We start from the raw sequence: 22,382 nt of genomic DNA on the forward strand, positions 1-22,382 counted from the left end.
GCAAGCACAAACGTGGGCAATCGAGAATTAAACAAGCTTGAATTTGTATCCAACTTGCCATTGATCAACAGGCAAGCCCTTATCTTCGATAATTTATATTTAACCATTGTTAAGAAAATTGCAACCGTCATGCATTGCCATGATTAAGCTACAGCCAGCCTACAATTGCAATATTTTCCGTAATTATATTCTATCATAATTGTAATTTGATGTGTCATGTTTACAATGCCTCTAACAATCACCTATTTTTAATTTGATGTGTCCCAGCCATAATGAATTTTGTATCCCAGAAAAGCTCACGCAGCTGACGATGATGAACGGCACGAGCTCAGCGGCAGGTGTTGCAGCGCGCCCTCTTATCTTCAACAAGGCCCCTGTCTCCCTATGGTCTCATCATGCCTGGAGAGCTCATTGGCCTCCGTCGCTGCTCCCTTTTAGTTTATCTCTAGCAGCGTCTCCTTTCAAGGTGTGTGTGTATGCGTGCGTGCGGGGGGGGGGGGGGGGGAGGGGGAGGAGGAGGAGGAGGAGAGAGAGAGAGAGAGAGAGAGAGAGAGAGAGAGAGAGAGAGAGAGAGAGAGAGAGGATCGCTCTTGTTTGTCTGAGAGTGATTTGAGAAGGAATTGCTTCGATGGCTATAATTTCTCTGGTTTTGGTCACTGGTTTTAGTCATTTTTAAACATCTCTCTAAAGCTTATATTGGGCATCAAATTCTACAGAACAATGCTGGTGCTGGACTGGATGTACCAGAAGGTCAGGACAAATTTGCTATCTGCTTAATAAACAGTTTTTTGTTTTTGCCTTATCCAGATTTTGCTCATCTATGCTGTTGATAGCTTCATTTGCCACGGTGTGATCCAGCATCTAGAAATCATTAGTCTTTTAGAAAGCGTGAATGATTTCTTCTTGCATGGTACTAACACTTAAATTAGGTAGTTGAGGATTTTTTTCCTGCTGCTCGTGACCTTCCTTTTCACACTCAGTACAGCCACTTAGGTGAGGTTGCTTGTTGGCAGTTAGATTCTTGTGCTCACATCACATGCGTTCTATTCATGCATGCCTGACATGTTATGGGGTTGTGGGTTTTTATGCTTTTTGATGTAGAAGCAAGCACATTTAGCCATAAAATAAATTTGTACAGGAGTTCTCTATATTTTCACATGGTTTCCCACATGCGGCAACAAGAAGCTAGAAGACAAGACATGTTGCGGTTCGGGGCTCGTGAGGACAAACGGTCATTCCTGTTGGGAAGAAAGCTGCCTCTTTTGCAAAGGAGAATGCACAGTAGTGGGGTGACTTTAGTGCTTCATGGACAAGCACCACGTTCTTGGGTAGGGCTCAAGTAGTTTTCTTCAATTTGGTTGACACCTGCTTCTCACAGCTTGGAACGCTGCCTAAATAATAATAATAAAGGCCCCCTAGTAGGCGACCGGACAAAGGGTGGCCAGGCCAAAATGGCTGGCGAGGACCAAATGCAATGTGAATGCATATGTAGTGGGTGGCTGGCTTGGGAGACACATTAGCCGTACATGCTGTACATGGCAGGGAGAGATTCCAATCCTCGGTGATAAATACTTGTAATTTCGTTCACTTTTGGTTGTCGAGAGAGAGCATATGCCTCTACAATTTTACTTTGAGAAGTATGTAGTATTTGAAAGTCAAACAATCGAGAGAAAATTAGCCCACCACATGTGTTTCTTAAACAAATTTTGTTGAGAAAGAAAGCATATAAGACTTTGATAGTTTGTCGTAATCACGAAGTCTCCATCGAGGAGATAATCTTTCCATAGAAAGGGTGCATGTATTAATGTCATAAGCTCTTTTTCATGGATCAAAGCATGAAGTTCTACACATCCTAATTGTCGGCTTTCAAAAGCTACCAAGTGTCCTTCTTGGTTTAGAACTGAGCCAATGCATTCGGAGGAGGCATCACAATGTAGTTCAAATGGTTTTTGTAAGTCTGGAACAATTAATTTGTGTCAATGACTGAGAAGGGGTTTCTTTTTTTTTCGTCTTCCCAATAGAAAAGCTTTCGCTTTCTTTGCTAGGTGACAGGTCACGTAGAGGAGTAGCTATATGAGCGAAGTGTCGGATGAAGCACATGTAATAGGGACAAAGTTCTAAAAAGCTTCGTACATCATGCACTGTAGTCGGTTGAGGCCTTTCCGTAATGGCTTGGATTTTTGTAGGATCCATTCTTACTTGATTGCGAGAGATATGTGTCCCAAGTAAGGAATTTCAGAAATAAAAAATTCACTCTTCGTTTATCTGAAGCTTGTCTTTCTGAAGCTCTTCAAAAACAACTTGTAAGTGTTGTTAATGTTCTTCTTCTTTCTGTGAGAAAACCAGGATGTTCAAAGAAGACTCCTATAAAATTTTTATTTGCTCAAACGATCCGATCCAGCATTCGATTAAATGTTTGGAGCATTAGTAAGATGAGAAGGCATAAATAAAAACTCATATAATCCAAAAGTTGTTAGACAACTGTCTTATGGAGCAATGCGTATCTGATGATAACCACTCTTGAGGTCAATATAGCTGAAAATTTGTGCTCCTTGTAGTTTGTCTAAGATATCTTCAATCCAAGGGATTAGGGATCTATTCTTGATCATAATCTCATTTAGGGATCGGTAATCCATGCACATTTGAAAAGTGCCATGCTTTTTTAGAACAAGTAATGTTGGCGAACAATAAGGAGAAGTGGGAATGGTTTGTTTATTCATGAAATGAGCTTCAAGTAGCTCTGCAGCCTTGCACCAATACATGTGGGATAATTCCACCTTTTCTCCTTGACTCATACTCTAGTGACTCTAGGACAAAGCTCACTCCGTAAAATCCTCCCCTTGAGGTTTGGACTAAGAAGAATACATGGAAGATTCGTTATCCACTCAGGATGTCAATACATATCCATTAAGGATAACATATCCACAAAGGATCACAAAAAATTCCTCCCCTTGAAGAGGCTACAATCTTCACAGTATGTCGTCGCAGTAGACAATGTTGTTCTTGCTTTGGTCTTCATCTTCTTTTTCGTCCTCCACTACATGAACTGATTCTTTGATAGGTTTCTTGCCTTTGTAGTTCGTGCTGTTGTTGCTGCCATTGTCATTATGAACTCAGTGTGTGATGGATTGGGATTCTCGGAAATGATTACTCGCACACGACAGTGTTCGAGTGCTGATGGAATGATTGACCAAATGACTGTAACCTATGGACATGATCGCAATACGGGATTAGTCAATCCGACATCATTGAGATTTGGGATAGATCTATATGCGGTTCCTTAATATGTTGCCAAGAATCATGGTCCTAGATTAGAACAGAATCCATGGAGGTGATTGCGATATGAGATTAGTTGAATTAACATCAGTGAGGTCCGGTGCGGATCTAGATCGATTGCTAAATACGTCGCTAAGAATCACGGTCCTAGATTCTATGTGATGTGATCTGACTGTGAACTGAATGTGATATGACTGTGATTTGAATGTGATGTGATGTGACTTTTGTCTTTGCACAAGTACTGGATTTGTGTCGTCTAGTGCGTCGGTACTTAAAGTCAATGTCCACTGAACTAGTTATGGATTATGTCTGATTTTGCAAGTGTAATCGAGGGCGATCACAATTCTTTTAAGAGGGGGGGGGGGGGGGGGGGGGTTTATCTCACAAAATGGTGATGTGGCATGACCACAGGCAGGCGGCAGTACAGTTGATGACGCAACAGAATTGTACTGACTGCCCGTGAAACGCGCTGACAGGCTGGCAGTACGGACGTTGACGTGGCTGGCAGACTGTACGGAACTTTGCAATGGTTGATGACGTGGTAGCTCCGCAAAAAGCGCCAACATTATGTATGGAATTCCACAAATCACATTGATCCTTTTTGGGCCAGATTTGGGGACCAATAGCTTTTGGAACTGTTTGCTTTTGAGTTTATAAGCTTCAGAGCATCTGAGTTTGAGAGCATAGGACCTTTTGGGAGTTGTACTTTGCTCAAGCACTAATATAATAAAAAAATACCGAAAGGGGCGTCAGCTTTTGGGGCCAATACCTCTGGGCACGGAACTATGTCGGGCCGTGTCCACTCAAGTTTTAAAGTTGTGAAGTATTTTAAGTGATTTTCTTGTGTGTCATGTCGGATTCTCGACTTGGGGTGTCCAAGTTTGTGACAGGTATATTATTTTTCCTTTTTGGATTGACCTCCCTTTGGTGATCCAATTACAGAGGTAGAGAGTTATTACAGTTATTCATGGTTTGGGTGTTCTCCCTTCAGAAGGGGATGTGGAGCCAGTTTGGGAGTCAGTTTCCGGGACTACTTCCATACCGTTCTTGTGGTTCCATGTGCAGCGGAGAGGGTTGACAATCTATTTGGTGGCTCCTTGTTCTTCTCTTGCAGAGCTTGGGAGTAGGATCTTCTCTTGATATTGCTGTGTTAATTGCAATCTCAGTATTCATGTGTGTTCCTTTGTGTTGGATGTATATTCCCAATTCACCTTGAGAGTGGGGTGATATTCTCTCGAGTGGTGTTCCGGATAGTTGAAGATCAGTTACCCTTTCACTCTCAATTCCGAGGAAGTTTTGCAGTTCATCATTCTATATGATGGTTGGTGCAGTTCTTTGGTTCTTTGTCATCTGACATATAGTTCCTTAGTAGCCTCGGTTGTCCCTTTCCTTGGACTTTCGTCGCAGCTTGGAGTTTGGCATGTGGTATAAGACCGGAGGTGCAGATTTCCGACTCTTTCCTCGAGGGTGGACACTTTAGAGTTGGGAAATAATCCGGATACCTGCAGTTTATGCCTTTACCCTCAATTTTGATGCATACTCTTGGAGCGGTCAACAACGGTACCTTCTGCAGATGTTGGTTGTGTGACTTGTGAGTTGGTTGGCCTGAGAAGATTCTTGATAGAGCTGGATTTGCTTTCAGCAGACAACATTGTACTTCCGGGACGTCTTTTGGGGGTAGTGGTTGGATGATACTATCACAAAGTGATGACGTGGCTGCCAGAACCTAATTTTGTTGAAACCCTAACCCTAAGATCTGAAACCCTAACCCTGAAATGCTGATTGACTGACTGGTTGCAGCGTAAAACGCGGGAAGGCTGCCACGTGGAAGGCTGTACGGATCTCCGTGATTTGCGGTAGCAGCTGGACTTGCTTTTCCCACGCAAGTTGGGAGAAAGAGAGAGAGAGAGACTTTTTCTGCTTTATTTTTAAAAGCTAAATATGGATAGCTTTTTGGCACTTGCTTTATTTTTATAAGCAAGAGAGAGAAAGAGCCTTTGCTTTATGGGAAAGCTTTTGATTTTCAGCTTTTGGGGCTTTGCTTTTGGCATCCCTTGTAACTTTAAATATGTGAGCATGCCTCTCACAACTCAGAGCATCTGGACGTAGAGTCTGAGTGTGAGCGCCTGCCCGCACTCTTGTACTTTGAACTCAGATTAATACAAAAAGAAATACCGAAAGGGGCGCTAGTCTTTGGGGCCAATATCTCTAGGCACGGAACTCCGCCAGGCCAGTGTCGAATAAATTGAGAGCTGTGAATTGTTTTGAAGTGGTTATTTGGTGCTGTCATGGTAGATTCTTGACTTGGAGTCATAGTTACCCGGAACGGGAACGGGGAACGGAAACGGGAGGGTCTGGAACGAGACGGGAACGGGGAGGAGGAGAGGGGCCGGCAGAACGGGAACAGGGCTGGAACGGTCCACCTAAAGTAAGGATTGAATTACCTCCATTCAGCTTAGTCCCAAATAAACTCCTAAACAGCCCCAAATCTGCCCCCTAACCTGCTCTCAAACTGCACCAAATATGTTTCCCGAGCAGCCCCAAATCTGCCCCCAAAAGCCCACTTTTTTTCCCCCAAATGCCTACTTTTGCTCGTTCCGCCCCACGTTTCGCTGTTCCGCCTTATGTTTCGCCCATTCCGGAACACCGTTCCAGTTACACCTCGTTCTGGAACGGCGTTCCGTTCCCATCTCCGTTTCAGGAACGGGACTCGTCCGGAACATTGTTTCGGAACGTTTGGGGTGTGTTTCCCCCGTTCCTTGTTACAGTGCTTGGAGTGTCCAAGTCTGTTACAGTGGTATTCGAGCAAGGCCGATTTCTCTTCTACGGGAAATCCGATCCCAATTTTTCTCACCGCGGCACCTATGGCTTCAGGCAAAGATTAGTCGACTTCCTCTGCATCCGAAGATGCGGGAAGGGATCATAACTGTCACGTGACACATTCAACCCCATGTGTCCGTGGACAAGCTACAACACGACAAGGGTTTAGTCAGTCTAGATTAGAAGTGATCTGGCACTTTTGTGAGTCTATTCGTAGATCGTGCATGCCCATTCACTTAGTGTAGATGCATATCCTCTGGTTGCACATAGCATGATCATAAGCATTCCCATCAGAATCCATCAGAATCCTTCAGGGGAATTTTCCAGTGCATTTAGCCTATTTTACCTATTTTTGACATTTTTCGCTTATTACTTTTAAGTGACTTTTGTTGGAAAGTAGGTAGGGCAAATTCAGTAAGTTTGTATGTAAGCAAATCTAGACTAGCACTATTTGGCAGAAGAGGCAACAGGAGCCAAGCTCAGCAGGCAACTTCTCAACAAGAACTTGGTGGACTTCCCTCCAAGCAAGAATCAGCCCTAGCGTTTCCTCCATCAAGCATCGCCCTAGCCTTGCATCAGCCTTGGCATTTTTCATCAGACACAAGCCCACAGTGCCCCCTTGCCCTAGCGTTTTGTATCAGCCCGGAAAGACCAGCAAGCTAGCGTTTTTGGAGACACATCAGCTAGCGTTTTTGCAACAAATAGTCACCGCGGCAAGCTGCAAAACACCTGCGTTTTCAGCCTTGCCATCGCCAGCAGAACCCCCATGACTAGCGTTTTTGTCATAGCAGATTCAGCCCTAAAGAGTAGCAGATTCAGCCCGGAAGAAACCTCAGTTTTCAGCCCTAACACCTGCAGATTTTCAGCGACAAAGATCATCAGAAAACAGCCCCAAAATCAGCGTTTTTGGACTAGCTGCAAATTTCAGCCCATAGCGTTTTTGGACAGCAGAGAAAAGATTGCAGATTTCAGCCCTAGTGTCGGCCTCGTCATCCCCGTCGTCATCGTCGACATAGCCTAGACTTGCATCAGTTTCATGCATACAGTTTGTGCAATCATAAGTAGACTACTCTCGCTGACGAGAGTGGGGCCTTTGGAGGAGGGTTTTACGTCGTCTCTGGTGTCGTATCTCTCTTCTCTCTCTATCTCTCAGTCTCATACACTTGCACGCACAGTGTCCATTCACTTTGTTTGTGATCGTAGCACTCTCTCATTAAGAACGGAAGGCTCTACCTTCCATAAGAACAAAAGGAACCTTGAGCACAGTTCGAGCACTCATCTTGAGCAAAGCGCAAACATTCATTCTGCTGCACCTAACATTGGTATCAGAGCTTTGGCAGTGTTCTGTATCACTCAAGGAAAGAACCACAAGAATCACAAGAATTTTTTTTGCTTGTTGCGGTCGCACGAACCCAAGTTCGCTTGGGCGTGTCGATTCCTGATCGTGTTTTTGAAGAGTGACAGGAATCCGAGGAAAGAAGGGCTTGTTCAGCCTCCCCTTGTGTCTCTTTTCACTCATTGAGAGCGGACCGTGCACTTAGCGGCCGGCCAATCGACATGAGGTGGGAAAAAGCAACCTTGGTGTGAGCGCAAGGCCGCCAAGGGGTGCACCCGCGGAAAAGAGAAGAACTCGGGTGAAGAGAAGATCCTTCTCCAACACGGTTTGCAAGCAAACGAAAACCTCAAGAACCTCAAGACCCTCAAGAACCCAAGAACCCAAGACCCACAAGAACCCAAGTTCCTCGTGAACTTAAGAACCAAAGATCAAAGTGCATGTTCCTTACCCGAAGCGGAACGGATACTTCGCATACAGGTGATGAGCATGGGAGTGGCGAAGAAGAGTTTTCCCCACCAGGAGGCTTTCCCGACCCTCCCCCTTCCCCATCTACGCCACGAGTTGTACCAAATTCTATGGAGGAGATGGTTAGTCGATGATGGAGATGATGGCACAACAACAAGAAATGAATCGAGTTGTGTTGGCACAACTAGCAAGAAAAGTAGAACAACAGGAAGCCAAGGACTCCAAGGGAGAAGAAAGAAACGAAAGAATTGCCGCACAACAAGAAGCAAATCGCCTTGCTTTAGAACGCGAACGCGATGAACGAAACGAAAGAAAAGCACAAAGAAAGGCCGAGTGTGAAGCTCAAAGAGTGGCCTTGGAGGCCGAACGTGAGGCTCAAAGAGAACTACGCACTCAAGAATTGGTTCGACAAAAGTACTTGCCTCCAAGTCCGAACCAGCCAAAGATCGTGGGAGTTCCTCAAGTGGCGCAAGCCACGATGCGGATTCCAACCATCCACTCACAAAGAAGTTGACTTTTAGTAAGTATGATGGTAAGATGGATGCTACGTGTTGCTAAATTGGCTTTATCTGACATAAAAATAATTCTAAATGAATTATTGGATTTATAAGTGGAGGGTTTTCTGGCTTGGAACACCAGGAAAAATAATTCTAAATGAATTAGTGGAATTTTAGGTGAGAGGGTTTTTCTCACTGGAGACATCCGAGTACAGAGTATTCCTAGTGCGTCATTCAAAGTAATGATGGGAGCACTGAGAACGGGAATATCTGTAAGGCCACCAAGAACGGGTACTTCTGATGCGTCACATCGGATGGGTGACAGGGAGCATTGGAAAGAAGTATTCGACCATCGAGGAACGGACATCTCTGATGCATCATAGGATGGGTGACATAGAGCATTGTGAAGGGGATTGTACCGTAAGTTCGGTAGGAAAGGACTAGGTGATGGGTATTCCTGATGCGTCACAAGGTGGGTGACGGGTGCATCGGAAAGGGGATATCCATAGTCGAGAGGAAATCCGAATTGGAAAAGAGGAATACACGTAAAGACGCAAGCACAAGAATAAAGATGGGTTCTGAGAAGCTTTTCTTAAAAAGCGGAATATTTTAATGAGTTTTCCGGGAAGAGCAGACGCTTTCCCGCGAGGAATCTATGTTTGCATTGCATTAGTGCATGTGGTTGCATCCAGGGACGCCTGGGAAGTGTTGTGAAAAGCATTGTTTTAAACTTATAAGGTTTTATTGAGTTTCTGGGCAAGTTCAGACCAATTTTAAAATATGCTGGCCACCCACTTAATAAGTGGGCAGTCACTTAGAAAATAAAGCAACAAAACCAGCCAGCGAATTCTCTCTCGCCATTTCGGATAGAACAGGAGAAAAAAAAAAAAAAGAAGGAAAACGGCGGCGATCTCTATGTGAGCAGCTTTTCGTGCCGTGGCCAAGGAGCTATAAAAGCACCACATGCCCTCACTGAAAGGGGGTTACCAACGTCAGCAAGAGAAGACTCTGCCGCCAGATAACGCAAGAGATCGCGAGACTACGAAGCACGGAAGTCGCTTTTCCCGCGCAAGAGCGACAGATACCTATTGTGGATTCTCCATACGAATTGTTGTCGCGTGTTTGTGTGTGTGTTTGCAGGTACTTCATCGCGAAGGAGAAGCGAGAAGGCTTCGGCCTACGCTTAGGAATTCCGGAAACGGAATTCGGAAATTGTCTGCGGAGTCTCAGCTTCGAGTACAGACGGAAGAAGGATTGAGAGCTCGTCTCTCGGATTTCCCTTACGGGAAGGAACGACCATCGAGTCAGAGAATTAGAACGGAGGGGTTTTCTCCGGTTCTTGTGCTTGTAAAAAGATTCTCCCTAATAAAGGATTCTCTTTAAGGGGGGGACCAGCCCATCTTCTGGTCCCTAGTACTGTGTCAATCTTCTCACTCTCTCTCTCTCTCTATTTATTTCTCTCTATATCCTTTGGCTTCAGTATTAAGTGATAAATTCTATTTATCCGAGTATATTCTATATTGTTATGCGCTCCCGTTTGTGACAGTGGTATCAGAGCATGGTCTCCTCTCTTTTTCTGTAAAGGAGGACGACTCTGGAAAGAGACGGGAAGAAGCCATGACAAGCCAAGAGAGAAGTAAGCAGGCGGAACCCTAAGTCCTGTAGGAAAAGCTCGTAGAGTTGGAAATTTTTTTTCTCTCTGCAAGAAGTTGACACAAGACTTGGGATTCTCCTAGAAGGCGACAAGAGCATGATTCTCAAGAAACTAGAGAATCCAAAGGAGCGGAATGCTCGAGATCCTTCAGAATCCAGAAAATATCCATGAACATCAATCCAGAACCATAGCCAAGAAATCCCGTCATTCCGGGAAGGATATGAAGAAGGTCTTTAGACCTCTGAACACTCTGGTCAAGTTTGATACTTTTGACGGAAGGGAAGATGCCCTGAAAGCTACTGCTTTCATTCGACAGTTTGAAGTTGCCTTTGCAAACGGCAATTTCTTAGAAATGTCGAAGGTGAGGCATGTGACCAAACACTTCAAGGGGGATTTCAAGTATTTGGTGGTATACCAAAGCTCTGCAAGGAACTTACAACAAGACTTGGATTCAATTCAAGGCTGAATTTTCCGACAAATGTTTTTTCCTCTACGCTTTGAGGAAGGCATCCAAGAAGATTGGGATCGGTTTGCCCTAAAGGAACAAGAGCGAGTCAAAGCAAGTAGTGGTTCACTCTTGCCAAGGTAGCTCCATTCTTGATCCTCTGGTGAACAAATTTAACGAAGGACTTTTGCCCGAATTTTATAAACGTATCTGCAAGATACTTTGCAGCAGATGGTGGAGTCAACAATAAAAGCTGAAAGTGTACACCTTAGCGTACATAGAATACAATCCCCGCATTGGGACAGGAACCATTGAACATAGAAACAATGAATTTTTGTTACCTCTCCTCGGAGGATACGTTGCTGCTATCCGGAGAAAGTTGGAGTAAGGGAATTCAATCTAACTCTTGAGTTCTTGAATAGAAGACCCTCGAACTTTAAGTGAGAGGGCAGGTTTTTGATCAAAGTTAAATCTTTGAGGAACTCATCAACTTCGTATTGCTTTTATGCACGAGATATGCATGTCTGTAACCAGAACAATCACTCTCGTGTTTATGAGAGTAGAATTGAGTTGAAACATTGCTTTATGGGATGGATTTGTCTGCTCAAATATGCGGAAGGTCAACTATTGATCTCGTATCCGGTAGTTCACCAACAAATTGCCTGCTACTACGGGTAGGAAATTATGAAGGAACCATTCTGAGCTTTCAAGCAAAGAAAAGCTTTTATCAAGCTTAAGTACCTTATGAACCAACACTCCCTACCCGGTAAGGAAAGACATGGTAGTGCTTTTCGCACAAGTGAAGGAATACTCTCTTTATGAGGGAAGGAACAAGTGATGACTACGGCCTGTGCTCCAGGAATCCAAGGATTGAAATCCTAGTTTATTTGATGAGCTGGTTTTGCTCTAAGATTGAGCCAAGGGATCGTCAGGTTAAGCGTCTTCGCTCTAAGGATCTTACGAAGGGAAGGTAAATTCCCAGGCTCACTGAAACTTATGTACACCTTTGGGTACATGGATAACACACAAAGATGTAGACCTATGCTAAGGAATTGGACGGGAGTTTGTTATACTCTCTCGAGCGCCTTTTTGCGCCAAGGATATTCCGACACGAGAATCTCTATTTGAGATGTGTCCGGTAGGACTTTGAGTCTCTACGAAGAAGAGGTTTTCTGATGATCGTTGATCGTTCAGTACGCTATGTGCTTTTACCATTACAGTAGCAACTTTTGGTTGCGGTATATGTTTCTCCATGAGCAGGTCAAGTAGCATTTACACGCTGCTAGAATAAATTCGAACTATTATGTTCGTAAGAATATAGTTCGCCAACCGTTTCAAAATGGTAAGAATTACATATGGGAGAACATCCCTGAGAATCAAAGAGGGTTCGCTCTATTGTGAACTGGGTTTGGACGTACGTTCAGAAAATGCTATGGCTTGAATCCTATCTGCCTGAGATTTTGCAAGGCGTCATTGATGCTCGCAAGGAGGAAAAGATTCGAAGGAAGTGCTTCGGATTGGAACCGTGCGCCTACGTTGAGCGACGGCCCGAAACAAGAACCTTCTTTAAGGTGATCGCAAATTGTGAAAGATTCACATGAGCTTAATGCCCTCGACATGCCCTATGCGGGAGGACATAAGAGGTTTAATATCCTCAGGACTAATAGCGCAAGGTTATGCGCAAGGACATAGACCTAAATTTATTTTTAGGAGGATGATCCTTCTCGGGATTGAGAAGGTGGAATTGAGTTAATAGATTCTTGGAAAGACGCGAATGACGAGTTCTTACATGGCTCGTAAGTTTAATGAATGGTGAAGGATATCCTCGAGGTACTAGAGGAAGGACATGAACTGGTAAGGTAAGTATTGAATTATTGAATTTTTGTTTAATTTAATTTCTAAGTTCTCTTTTGAGAAAGGACTAGCTCAACTCACCATTGAGCAATATTTGAAATTTTCCGGTTTCTCCCCGGTAGTTCTGTCACGTGACACATCCCAACCCTATGTGTCCGTGGACAAGCTACACCACAGCAGGGTTCAGTCAGTTCGATCAAGTTAGATTAGCAGTGATCTGACACTTTTGTGAGTCTATTCGTAGACCGTGCATGCCCAGTCACTTAGCATAGATGCATATCCTCCGGTTGCACACAGCATGATCATCGGGATTCCCATCAGAATCCATTAGCATCAGTTAGGGGAATTTTCCAGTGCATTTAGCCTATTTTCCTATTTATTGGTATTTTCACTTATTATTTTTAAGTGACTTTCCAACAAAAGTAGGTAGGGCAATTTTGCTAAGTTAATATATAAGCAAACGCAAGTTAGCACTTTCTGGCAGAAGAGGCAGCAGGAGCACCTTGCTCAACAGGCAACTTCTCAGCAAGACCAACCCCCGCGACTACTCTGGCGTTTTCTCCACAGAAGACCTAGCGTTTTTGCATCATATCAGCCTTGGCGATTTGTGCACAGCAGATCAGCCCCGGCGTCATCACGACACAGCAGATCAGCCTAGCGTTTTTGCATTTGCAGAACCCCGGCGACAGAAGGACCAATTTCAGCCCTGGCGTTTTTGGACCTAAAGTGTAGCAGATTTAGCCCGTAAAGACTATCAGTTTTCAGCCCTAAGAAACCTCATTTTTCAGCCAAGCAAACGCAGCCAAAACAGTCATTTTCAGCCACCGAAACAGTCCTGAAATTCAGCGATTAGAAGATCTCAGATTTCAGCCATCGTCATCGTCGTCGTCATTGGCATAGACCAAGTTGCATCAGTCCATTGCATTAGCATTGTACGTATTTGTGCAATCAAGTAGACCACTCTCGCCGACGAGAGTGGGGCCTTCAGAGGAGGGTTTTACAACCCCTCGGTGTCGTATCTCTTCTCTCTCCTTCTCTCAGTCTCATTCATTTGCACGCACAACATCCACCCACTTTGTTCGTGACCACAGCACTCTACAAGACAGAAAGCTTTCTCTTTCCCGAAGAACTAAAAAGAACCTTGAGCAATAAAGATCACTAATCTTGAGAAAATACAACATTCATTCCGCTGCACCTTACATTGGTATCAGAGCTTTGGAAGTGTTCTGCATTACTCAAGGAAAGAACCACGAGAATTTTTTTTGCTTGTTGCGATCGCACGAACCCAAGTTTACTTGGGCGTGGCGATTCCTAATCGTGTTTTGTTGAAAAGTGACAGGAATCCCAAGAAAGAAGGGCTTGTCCAGCCTCCCCTTGTGTCTCTTTTCACTCATTGAGAGCGGACCGTGCACTTAGCGGCCGGCCAATCGACGTGAGGTGGGAAAAAGCAACCTTGGTGTGAGCGCAAGGCCGCCAAGGGGTGCGCCTGCCACAGAAAGGAGTAGAACTCGGGTGAAGAGAAGATCCTTCTCCAACGCGATTTGCAAGCGAAAGAAAACCTCAAGAAACCTAAGATTCTCACGAATCAAGGACCTCAAGAACCTCAAGAACCCAAGATTCTCACGAATCTAGGATCTCAAGAACCTCAAGACCCTCAAGAACCCAAGTTCCTCGTGAACTTAAGAACCCAAGACCCGCAAGAACGCAAGTTCCTTGTGAACTTACGAACCCACAAGAACCCATGATTGCAGAATGGTCATCACTCAAAGCGGAATGGATACTTCACTTGGAGGTGATGAGCATGAGAGAGGCGAAGAAGAATTTTCCCCACCAGGAGGTTTTTCCGACCCTCCCCCTTCACCATCTACGACAAGGATTGCGCTAACTCCTAGGGAGGAGTTGGACCAAGAAAGAGAGACAGAAAGAAAAGCCTACGAAGAAGACATGGCAGCCATAGAGCGCCAGTATCAAGAAAGAATGGCAGCCATAGCGCGTGAGAGCGAGCAAGCACGCTTGGAAGCCAAAGCAAGAGAAGCAGAATTTGATCGAGAGAACAAAGAAATGCAAGCCAAGTTTGATCGCGAGAACAAAGCAATAAGGCAAGAGATGTTGCGACTTTTTTCTCGAATGCAGGCACAGATTCAACAGGATCGGGAAAAGGAGACACTCTCAGTCTCTTCTTCTCCAAAGCATGATACACAGGATTTGCAGGATTGTGTGAAGCATGATGATGATTTGATTGACAATGATTTGCATGATGATTTGAAGCACAATGATAAGCATGATGATTTGGATGCCAATGATTTGCATAATGATTTGGATGACAATGACAAGCATGATGATTTGCATAATCAAGATGTGATTTCTCACGAGCATGATGATTTGCATGATCAAGATGTGATTTCTCACAAGCATGATGAGTTGCATGAAGAAGATGTGATTGTTCACAAGGATGATGTGTTAGTGGATGCTTTTTCTAGCGAAGCTAACCTCGTTGTAGATTTGATCAATCACGAAGATCCGATCTTGGCTTTCGAGTCGAGGTCCAAAGAACCCCCACAGGACGATTCGATCATTCAGGAAGAACCGATCTTGGCTCTCGAGCCTTGGTCCAAAGAACCATCACAGGAAGTATTATGTGTTCGCATGATTGATACGCACGCATTGTTCGAGTGTTTCATTCGTGAAGGTTTCCTGTATTTTAGTCAGCATCGTTATGTGATCCCTTTCCCTAGGCATGACATAATGTATGTTGAGCACGTTTCTCTCATGGATGAACACGAATGTATGCGGATTGTTCATGAAAAGTTGAAAAGTTTGTATGTAAGGAAGTCGCATTCCATGTCTCTTCCTTGGCATGACACAGTTTCCAAACGAGCACATGATTGTATGAGCACCAAGCATGAGCATTTTCATTGTGATTTGCCACAGTTGATTGATTTCGATCAAACAGAAAAGATTTGAGCGCATTGTTTGCATGTGTTTGATGAATGGGTTGTCACTCCGTCTCTATGTTCATCTACATTGCATACACAGTCTTTAGAGAAGACAATATTTTTTTCCTTCACTTTACATGGAATGGGTATGTTCATGGTTTTGTGTTGGAGATGGTTTCAGGAATTTTTAGCCATGGAGATTCTTGAAGACGAAAGAAGCAGGACTCTAGACGAAGTTGAAGCAAGAAAGGAGATTCAGAAGACTTTGAGTCGCTTTCGACGCGGCCCAAAGAAGCAAGCGTTGCAGACCTTTATGAAGTTCAAGTACCGCTCGACCCACACATCAGAGTGGGCCGGCGAAGAGTCCCTTCCAGGATTCCGGATGCTGTTGGCGATCTCCCTCGACGCCATACAGTTCGGTACCAATACCTCACTTTGAAAAGGAGGGGATGTCACGTGACACATCCCAACCCTATGTGTCCGTGGACAAGCTACACCACAACAGGGTTCAGTCAATTCGATCAAGTTAGATTAGCAGTGATCTGACACTTTTGTGAGTCTATTCGTAGACCGTGCATGCCCAGTCACTTAGCATAGATGCATATCCTCCGGTTGCACACATCATGATCATCGGAATTCCCATCAGAATCCATTAGCATCAGTTAGGGGAATTTTCTAGTGCATTTAGCCTATTTCCTATTTATTGGTATTTTCACTTATTATTTTTAAGTGACTTTCCAACAAAAGTAGGTAGGGCAATTTTGCTAAGTTAATATATAAGCAAACCCAAGTTAGCACTTTCTGGCAGAAGAGGCAGCAGGAGCACCTTGCTCAACAGGCAACTTCTCAGCAAGACCAACCCCCGCGACTATTCTGGCGTTTTCTCCACAGAAGACCTAGCGTTTTTGCATCAGATCAGCCTTGGCGATTTGTGCACAGCAGATCAGCCCCGGCGTCATCACGACACAGCAGATCAGCCTAGCGTTTTTGCATTTGCAGAACCCCGGCGACAGAAGGACCAATTTCAGCCCTGGCGTTTTTGGATTTCAGTAGCAATTTAAGACCGGCATCATTCACCTAAAGTGTAGCAGATTCAGCCCGTAAAGACCATCAGTTTTCAGCCCTAAGAAACCTCATTTTTCAGCCAAGCAAACGCAGCCAAAACAGTCATTTTCAGCCACCGAAACAGTCCTGAAATTCAGCGATTAGAAGATCTCAGATTTCAGCCATCGTCATCGTCGTCGTCATTGGCATAGACCAAGTTGCATCAGTCCATTGCATTAGCATTGTACGTATTTGTGCAATCAAGTAGACCACTCTCGCCGACGAGAGTGGGGCCTTCGGAGGAGGGTTTTACAACCCCTCGGTGTCGTATCTCTTCTCTCTCCTCTCAGTCTCATTCATTTGCACGCACAACATCCACCCACTTTGTTCGTGACCACAGCACTCTACAAGACAGAAAGCTCTCTCTTTCCCTAAGAACTAAAAGGAACCTTGAGCAATAAAGATTAGTGTCTTGAGAAAATACAACATTCATTCCGCTGCACCTTACAAGTTCAGTTGGACATTACAGTTGAGGACAACTGTTTATAAGTGAGAGGGATGTTGCTAAATTGGCTTTATCTGACATAAAATAATTCTAAATGAATTATTGGATTTATAAGTGAGAGGGTTTTCTCGCTTGGAACACCATGAAAAATAATTCTAAATGAATTAGTGGAATTTTAGGCGAGAGGGTTTTTCTCACTGGAGACATCCGAGTACAGAGTTTTCCTAGTGCGTCATTCAAAGTAATGACAGGAGCACTGAGAACAAGAATATCTGTAAGGCCACCAAGAACGGGTACTTTTGATGTGTCACATCGGATGGGTGACAGGGAGCATCGGAAAGTAGTATTCGACCATCCAGGAACGGACATCTCTGATGCGTCATAGGATGGGTGACATAGAGCATCGTGAAGGGGATTGTACCGTAAGTTCGGTAGGAAAGGACTAGGTGATGGGTATTCCTGATACGTCACAAGGTGGGTGACGGGTGCATCGGAAAGGGGATATCCATAGTCGAGAGGAAATCCGAACTGGAAAAGAGGAATACGCGTAAAGACGCAAGCACAAGAATAAAGATGGGTTCTGAGAAGCTTTTCTTAAAAAGCGGAATATTTTAACGAGTTTTCCGGGAAGAGCAGACGCTTTCTCGCGAGGAATCTATGTTTGCATTGCATTAGTGCATGTGGTTGCATCCAGGGACGCCTGGGAAGTGTTGTGAAAAGCATTGTTTTAAACTTATAAGGTTTTATTCAGTTTTTGGGCAGGTTCAGACCAAGTTTAAAATATGCCGGCCGCCCACTTAATAAGTGGGTAGTCACTTAGAAAATAAAGCAACAAAACCAGCCAACGAATTCTCTCTCGCCATTTCGGGTAGAACAACAAGAGAAGACTCTGCCGCCAGATAACGAAAGAGATCACGAGATTATGAAGCACGGAAGTCGCTTTTCCCACGCAAGAGTGACAGGTATCTATTGTGGATTCTCTATACGAATTGTTGTCGCGTGTTTGTGTGTGTGTTTGCAGGTACTTCATCGCGAAGGAGAAGCGGGAAGGTTTCGGCCTATGCTTGGGAATTCCGGAAACGGAATTCGGAAATTGTCTGCGGAGTCTCAGCTTCGAGTACAGACGGAAAAAGGATTGAGAGCTCGTCTCTCGGATTTCCCTTACGGGAAGGAACGACCATCGAGTCAGAGAATTAGAACGGAGGGGTTTTCTCCGGTTCTTGTGCTTGTAAAAAGATTCTCCCTAATAAAGGATTCTCTTTAAGGGGGGGACCAACCCATCTTCTGGTCCCTAGTACTGTGTCGATCTTCTCACTCTCTCTCTCTATTTATTTCTAACTATATCCTTTGGCTTCAGTATTAAGTGATAAATTCTATATATCCGAGTATATTCTATATTGTTATGCGCTCCCGTTTGTGACACTACGGTTATTCATTCTTGGTTGCATTAATTTAATGCTTATTTTGCGACAACTAAGAAGACAGGAAATAGCAAAGTTGACGGCAGTCATGTACCTTGCCGGTGATGCCATCAATTGGTACCACGCATGGCAAGAGGCACAGTTAGCCGCGCACCTAGAGGAAGCCGGCCCCTTTCCTTCAATTGGGCTGATTTCCAAGACAAGCTCAAGGCGCGGTTTATGCCACCTCAGTACCTTGCACGATTGAAGGACGATTGACGCGCTCTAAAGCAAAATGGTTTGCCTGTTATGTCTTTTTCTAATCGTGTTTTGCAGCTAGGTACCCAATTACGCAAGTCGGATGATAAATGCAAAGAGGCATTCCTCTTGAGGTTAGACGACTATATCAAGTTTGATGTAGAAGTCTTCGACCCAATCGATCTCAACAAGGCGGGAGCGATTGCTCTCGCACAGGAGATGAAGCACAACAAGGGAAAGCCTAAGGAGAACAAGACTCCTCGCAGACTTCTCAGAACCCTCAGAACGGTAAGAATGGTAACTCTTCTAACCAATCTTCCAATAGTCTCTCACAAAAGAATTCTTCCAATGAACCTAAGGGTAAGGCTAATACAATTGCTAAACCTAAGCTTACTCCAGATGAAAAGATAGCACAAGGAATTGTAGGAGGATACATCACGTCGGAAGAGCAAAGCACTTATTCTAAGGAAGGTCGTTGTTTTCATTGTCACATTAAGTGTCACATAAAAAGAACATGTCCTAAGCTTGAATCGAATGAATCTAAAGAATCCACAGAACCAACTTCCTGTGTCAATGCAATTATTGATAACAGGAGTGTGTCCCAAGTATCTCTTGACCTCTCATTGATGATTCTCTCATTAAATGTTATGGTCAGGTGTCGGGGCAGCGTTTTGTCATATTGTTTAACCCAGGTAGTATGCATAATGTGATCAGTCTCTCTCTTATTGAGAAAGCCCGCCTAGAAGTTAGTCAGAAATCTCCTCTCGAGGTCTCTGGCTTTGTTCCCGGTATGGACTCTCTCATCACGCAGGAGTGTCTTGGTTTGTTGTTTACAATTCAACAAGCTGCCTTCACTAGAAGATTTTTTGTCTCTCCTCTCTCAGGATGTGATATGATTTTGGGCATTCGATGGTTTCGTGATCTTAACCCTCTCATTGATTGGGAGGCTAACACTTTCACTCTCTATGCCAAAAGTGATTCTCTCATTGTCATTCGTGGAGAGGACATTGTTCATTCTTCCTCTCTCATTGCCAATATGCAGGACAAGAATGATAGGATTCAGGAGAAGGAGACTCTCTCAGTCTCTTCTTCTCCAAAGCATGACACACAGGATTTGCATGATGATTTGAATGACAATAATAAGCATGATGATTTGGATGATAATGATGAGCATGGTGATTTGCATGATCAAGATGTGATTTCCCAAAAGCATGATGAGTTACATGAAGATGTGATTGTTCACAAGGATGATGTGTTAGTTGATGCTTTTTCTAGCGAAGCTAACCTCGTTGCAGATTCAATCAATCACGAAGGATCGATCTTGGCTCTCGAGTCGAGGTTCAAAGAACCCCCTCAAGAAGAACCGATCTTGGCTCTTGAGCCTAGGTCCAAAGAACCCTCACAGGAAGTATTATGTGTTTGCATGATTGATATGCACGCATTGTTCGAGTGTTTCATTCGTGATCGTTTCCTGTATTTTAGTCAGCGTCTTTATGTGATCCCTTTTCCTAGGCATGACATATTGTACGTTGAGCACGTTTCACTTATGAATGAGCACGGATGTATGCGGATTATTTATGAAAAGCTAAAAAGTATGCATTCAAGGAAGTCACATTCCATGTCTCTTCCTTGGCATGACACGTTCGTAGAAAGAGCACATGAAAGTATGAGCACCAAGCATGGGCATTTCCGTTGTGAATTGCCACAGTTGATTTCTTTAGATCAGAAGAGAAAGATTCGATCTCATTGTTTGCGTGTGTGTGGTGAACGGTTTGGCACTCCGTCTCTTTGTTCATCTACATTGCATGCACAGTCTTTGAGGAAGTCAAGATTTTTTCCAGTCACTTTACATGGAATAGGTATGTTCATGGTTTTGTGTTGGAGGTGGTTTCAGGAATTTTCAGCCATGGAGATTCTTGAAGAAGAAAGAAGCATGACACTCGACGAAGTTGAAGCATTGAAGGAGCCACACAAGACTTTGTGTCGCTTTCGGCGCGGCCCAAAGAAGCAAGCGTTGCAGACCTTTATGAAGTTCAAGTACCGCACGACGCACACATCAGAGTAATTGAAGCATTGAAGGAGCCACACAAGACTTTGTGTTGCTTTCGGCGTGGCCCAAAGAAGCAAGCGTTGCAGACCTTTATGAAGTTCAAGTATCGCACGACGCACACATCAGAGTGGGCCGGCGAAGAGTCCCTTCTAGGATTCCAGATGCTATTGGCGATCTCCCTCGACGCCATACAGCTCGGTACCAGTACCTCACTTTGAAAAGGAGGGGATGTCACGTGACACATCCAACCCTATGTGTCTTTGGACAAGCTACAACACGACAAGGGTTCAGTCAATCCAGTCAGTCTAGATTAGAAGTGATCTGGCACTTTTGTGAGTCTATTCGTAGATCGTGCATGCCCAATCACTTAGTGTAGATGCATATCCTGTGGTTGCACATAGCATGATCATAAGCATTCTCATCAGAATCCTTCAGGGGAATTTTCCAGTGCATTTAGCCTATTTTATCTATTTTTGACATTTTCCGCTTATTACTATTTAAGTGACTTTTGTTGGAAAGTAGGCAGGGCAAATTCAGTAAGTTTGTATATAAGCAAACCTAGACTAGCACTATTTGGCAGAAGAGGCAATAGGAGCCAAGCTCAGCAGGCAACTTCTCAACAAGAACTTGGTGGACTTCCCTCCAAGCAAGAATCAGCCCTAGCGTTTCCTCCATCAAGCATCGCCCTAGCCTTGCATCAGCCTTGGCGTTTTTCATCAGACACAAGCCCACAGTACCCCCTTGCCCTAGCGTTTTGTATGAGCCCGGAAAGACCAGCAAGCTAGCATTTTTGGAGACACATCAGCTAGCGTTTTTGCAACAAATAGTCACTGCGGCAAGCTGCAAAACACCAGCGTTTTCAGCCTTGCCATTGCCAGCAGAACCCCCACGACTAGCGTTTTTGGTCATAGCAGATTCAGCCCTAAAGAGTAGCAGATTCAGCCCGGAAGAAACCTCAGTTTTCAGCCCTAACACCTGCAGATTTTCAGCGACAAAGATCATCAGAAAACAGCCCCAAAATCAGCATTTTTGGACTAGCCGCAGATTTCAGTCCATAGCGTTTTTGGACAGCAGATAAAAGATTGCAAATTTCAGCCCTAGTGTCGGCCTCGTCATCCCCGTCGTCATCGTCAACATAGCCTAGACTTGCATCAATTTCATGCATACAGTTTGTACCGGTTTGTGCAATCATAAGTAGACCACTCTCGTCGACGAGAGTGGGGCCTTTGGAGGAGGGTTTTACGTCTCTGGTGTCGTATCTCTCTTCTCTCTCTATCTCTCAGTCTCATACACTTGCACGCACAGTGTTCATTCACTTTGTTTGTGATCATAGCACTCTCATTAAGAATGGAAGGCTCTACCTTCCATAAGAACAAAAGGAACCTTGAGCATCCGAGCTGCATGGCTTCCTTGTAGTCTGTCAATAACTCTGGATAGTCCTTGAAAAACTCTTCGTCGACCCACACCGCTTCGTGGGCCCCTCGATCCTTGAACTTCAAAAAGTATTGTCTCACTTGCTTCTTCGAACCATGTCGAAACTGATGCAACAACAGTTGCTCTGGCTCCATGACTTCAGCTTCATCGATGATCTGCGGTTCTTCTTCTGCCGAAATGCCATGTGGAGGTGTTCACTTTCAACCAAGAAACATGGAAAACGTTGTGCATTGACCATGAGTTAGGTAACTGCAATTTCATTGAAACCTGATTTATCTTTTTAATGACTGGAAATAAACGATACATACGAAAAGACAACTTTGGACACTTCTTTCCAACTTGCTTAAGACGTTGCTTCATGATTCTTAAATACACCCAATCCCCTTCCTTGATCGAAACATCCTGACA

General features: G+C 44.3%; 2 protein-coding genes across 3 annotated transcripts in view; both read left to right on the forward strand.

The window, feature by feature from the left end:
- Positions 1-258: 258 nt before the first annotated feature.
- Positions 259-22,382, forward strand: part of LOC147453460 (uncharacterized) — a 95,143-nt gene continuing 73,019 nt past the window's right edge. Inside the window, exons 1-3 of one of the 2 annotated variants that reach the window (XM_086515647.1) lie at positions 379-466; positions 717-750; positions 1,139-1,328. Coding sequence is in view for 1 of the 2 variants with exons in the window: in XM_086515646.1 (XP_086371772.1) it covers positions 311-466; positions 717-750 (190 nt within the window). In the remaining variant the exon portion in view is untranslated. Of the gene's footprint in view, positions 467-716; positions 751-1,138; positions 1,329-22,382 lie in introns of both variants that reach the window. The other variant, XM_086515646.1, reaches the window with a different exon arrangement.
- LOC147453461 (uncharacterized) lies at positions 14,121-15,311 on the forward strand. The gene has a single exon (XM_086516900.1). It carries the CDS (start codon positions 14,121-14,123, stop codon positions 15,309-15,311), a length of 1,191 nt encoding a protein of 396 aa, XP_086373026.1.

The sequence above is a fragment of the Adiantum capillus-veneris genome, chromosome 7 (genome assembly GCF_014529385.1).
Source record: "Adiantum capillus-veneris isolate H3 chromosome 7, ASM1452938v2, whole genome shotgun sequence".
NCBI lineage: Eukaryota > Viridiplantae > Streptophyta > Polypodiopsida > Polypodiales > Pteridaceae > Adiantum > Adiantum capillus-veneris.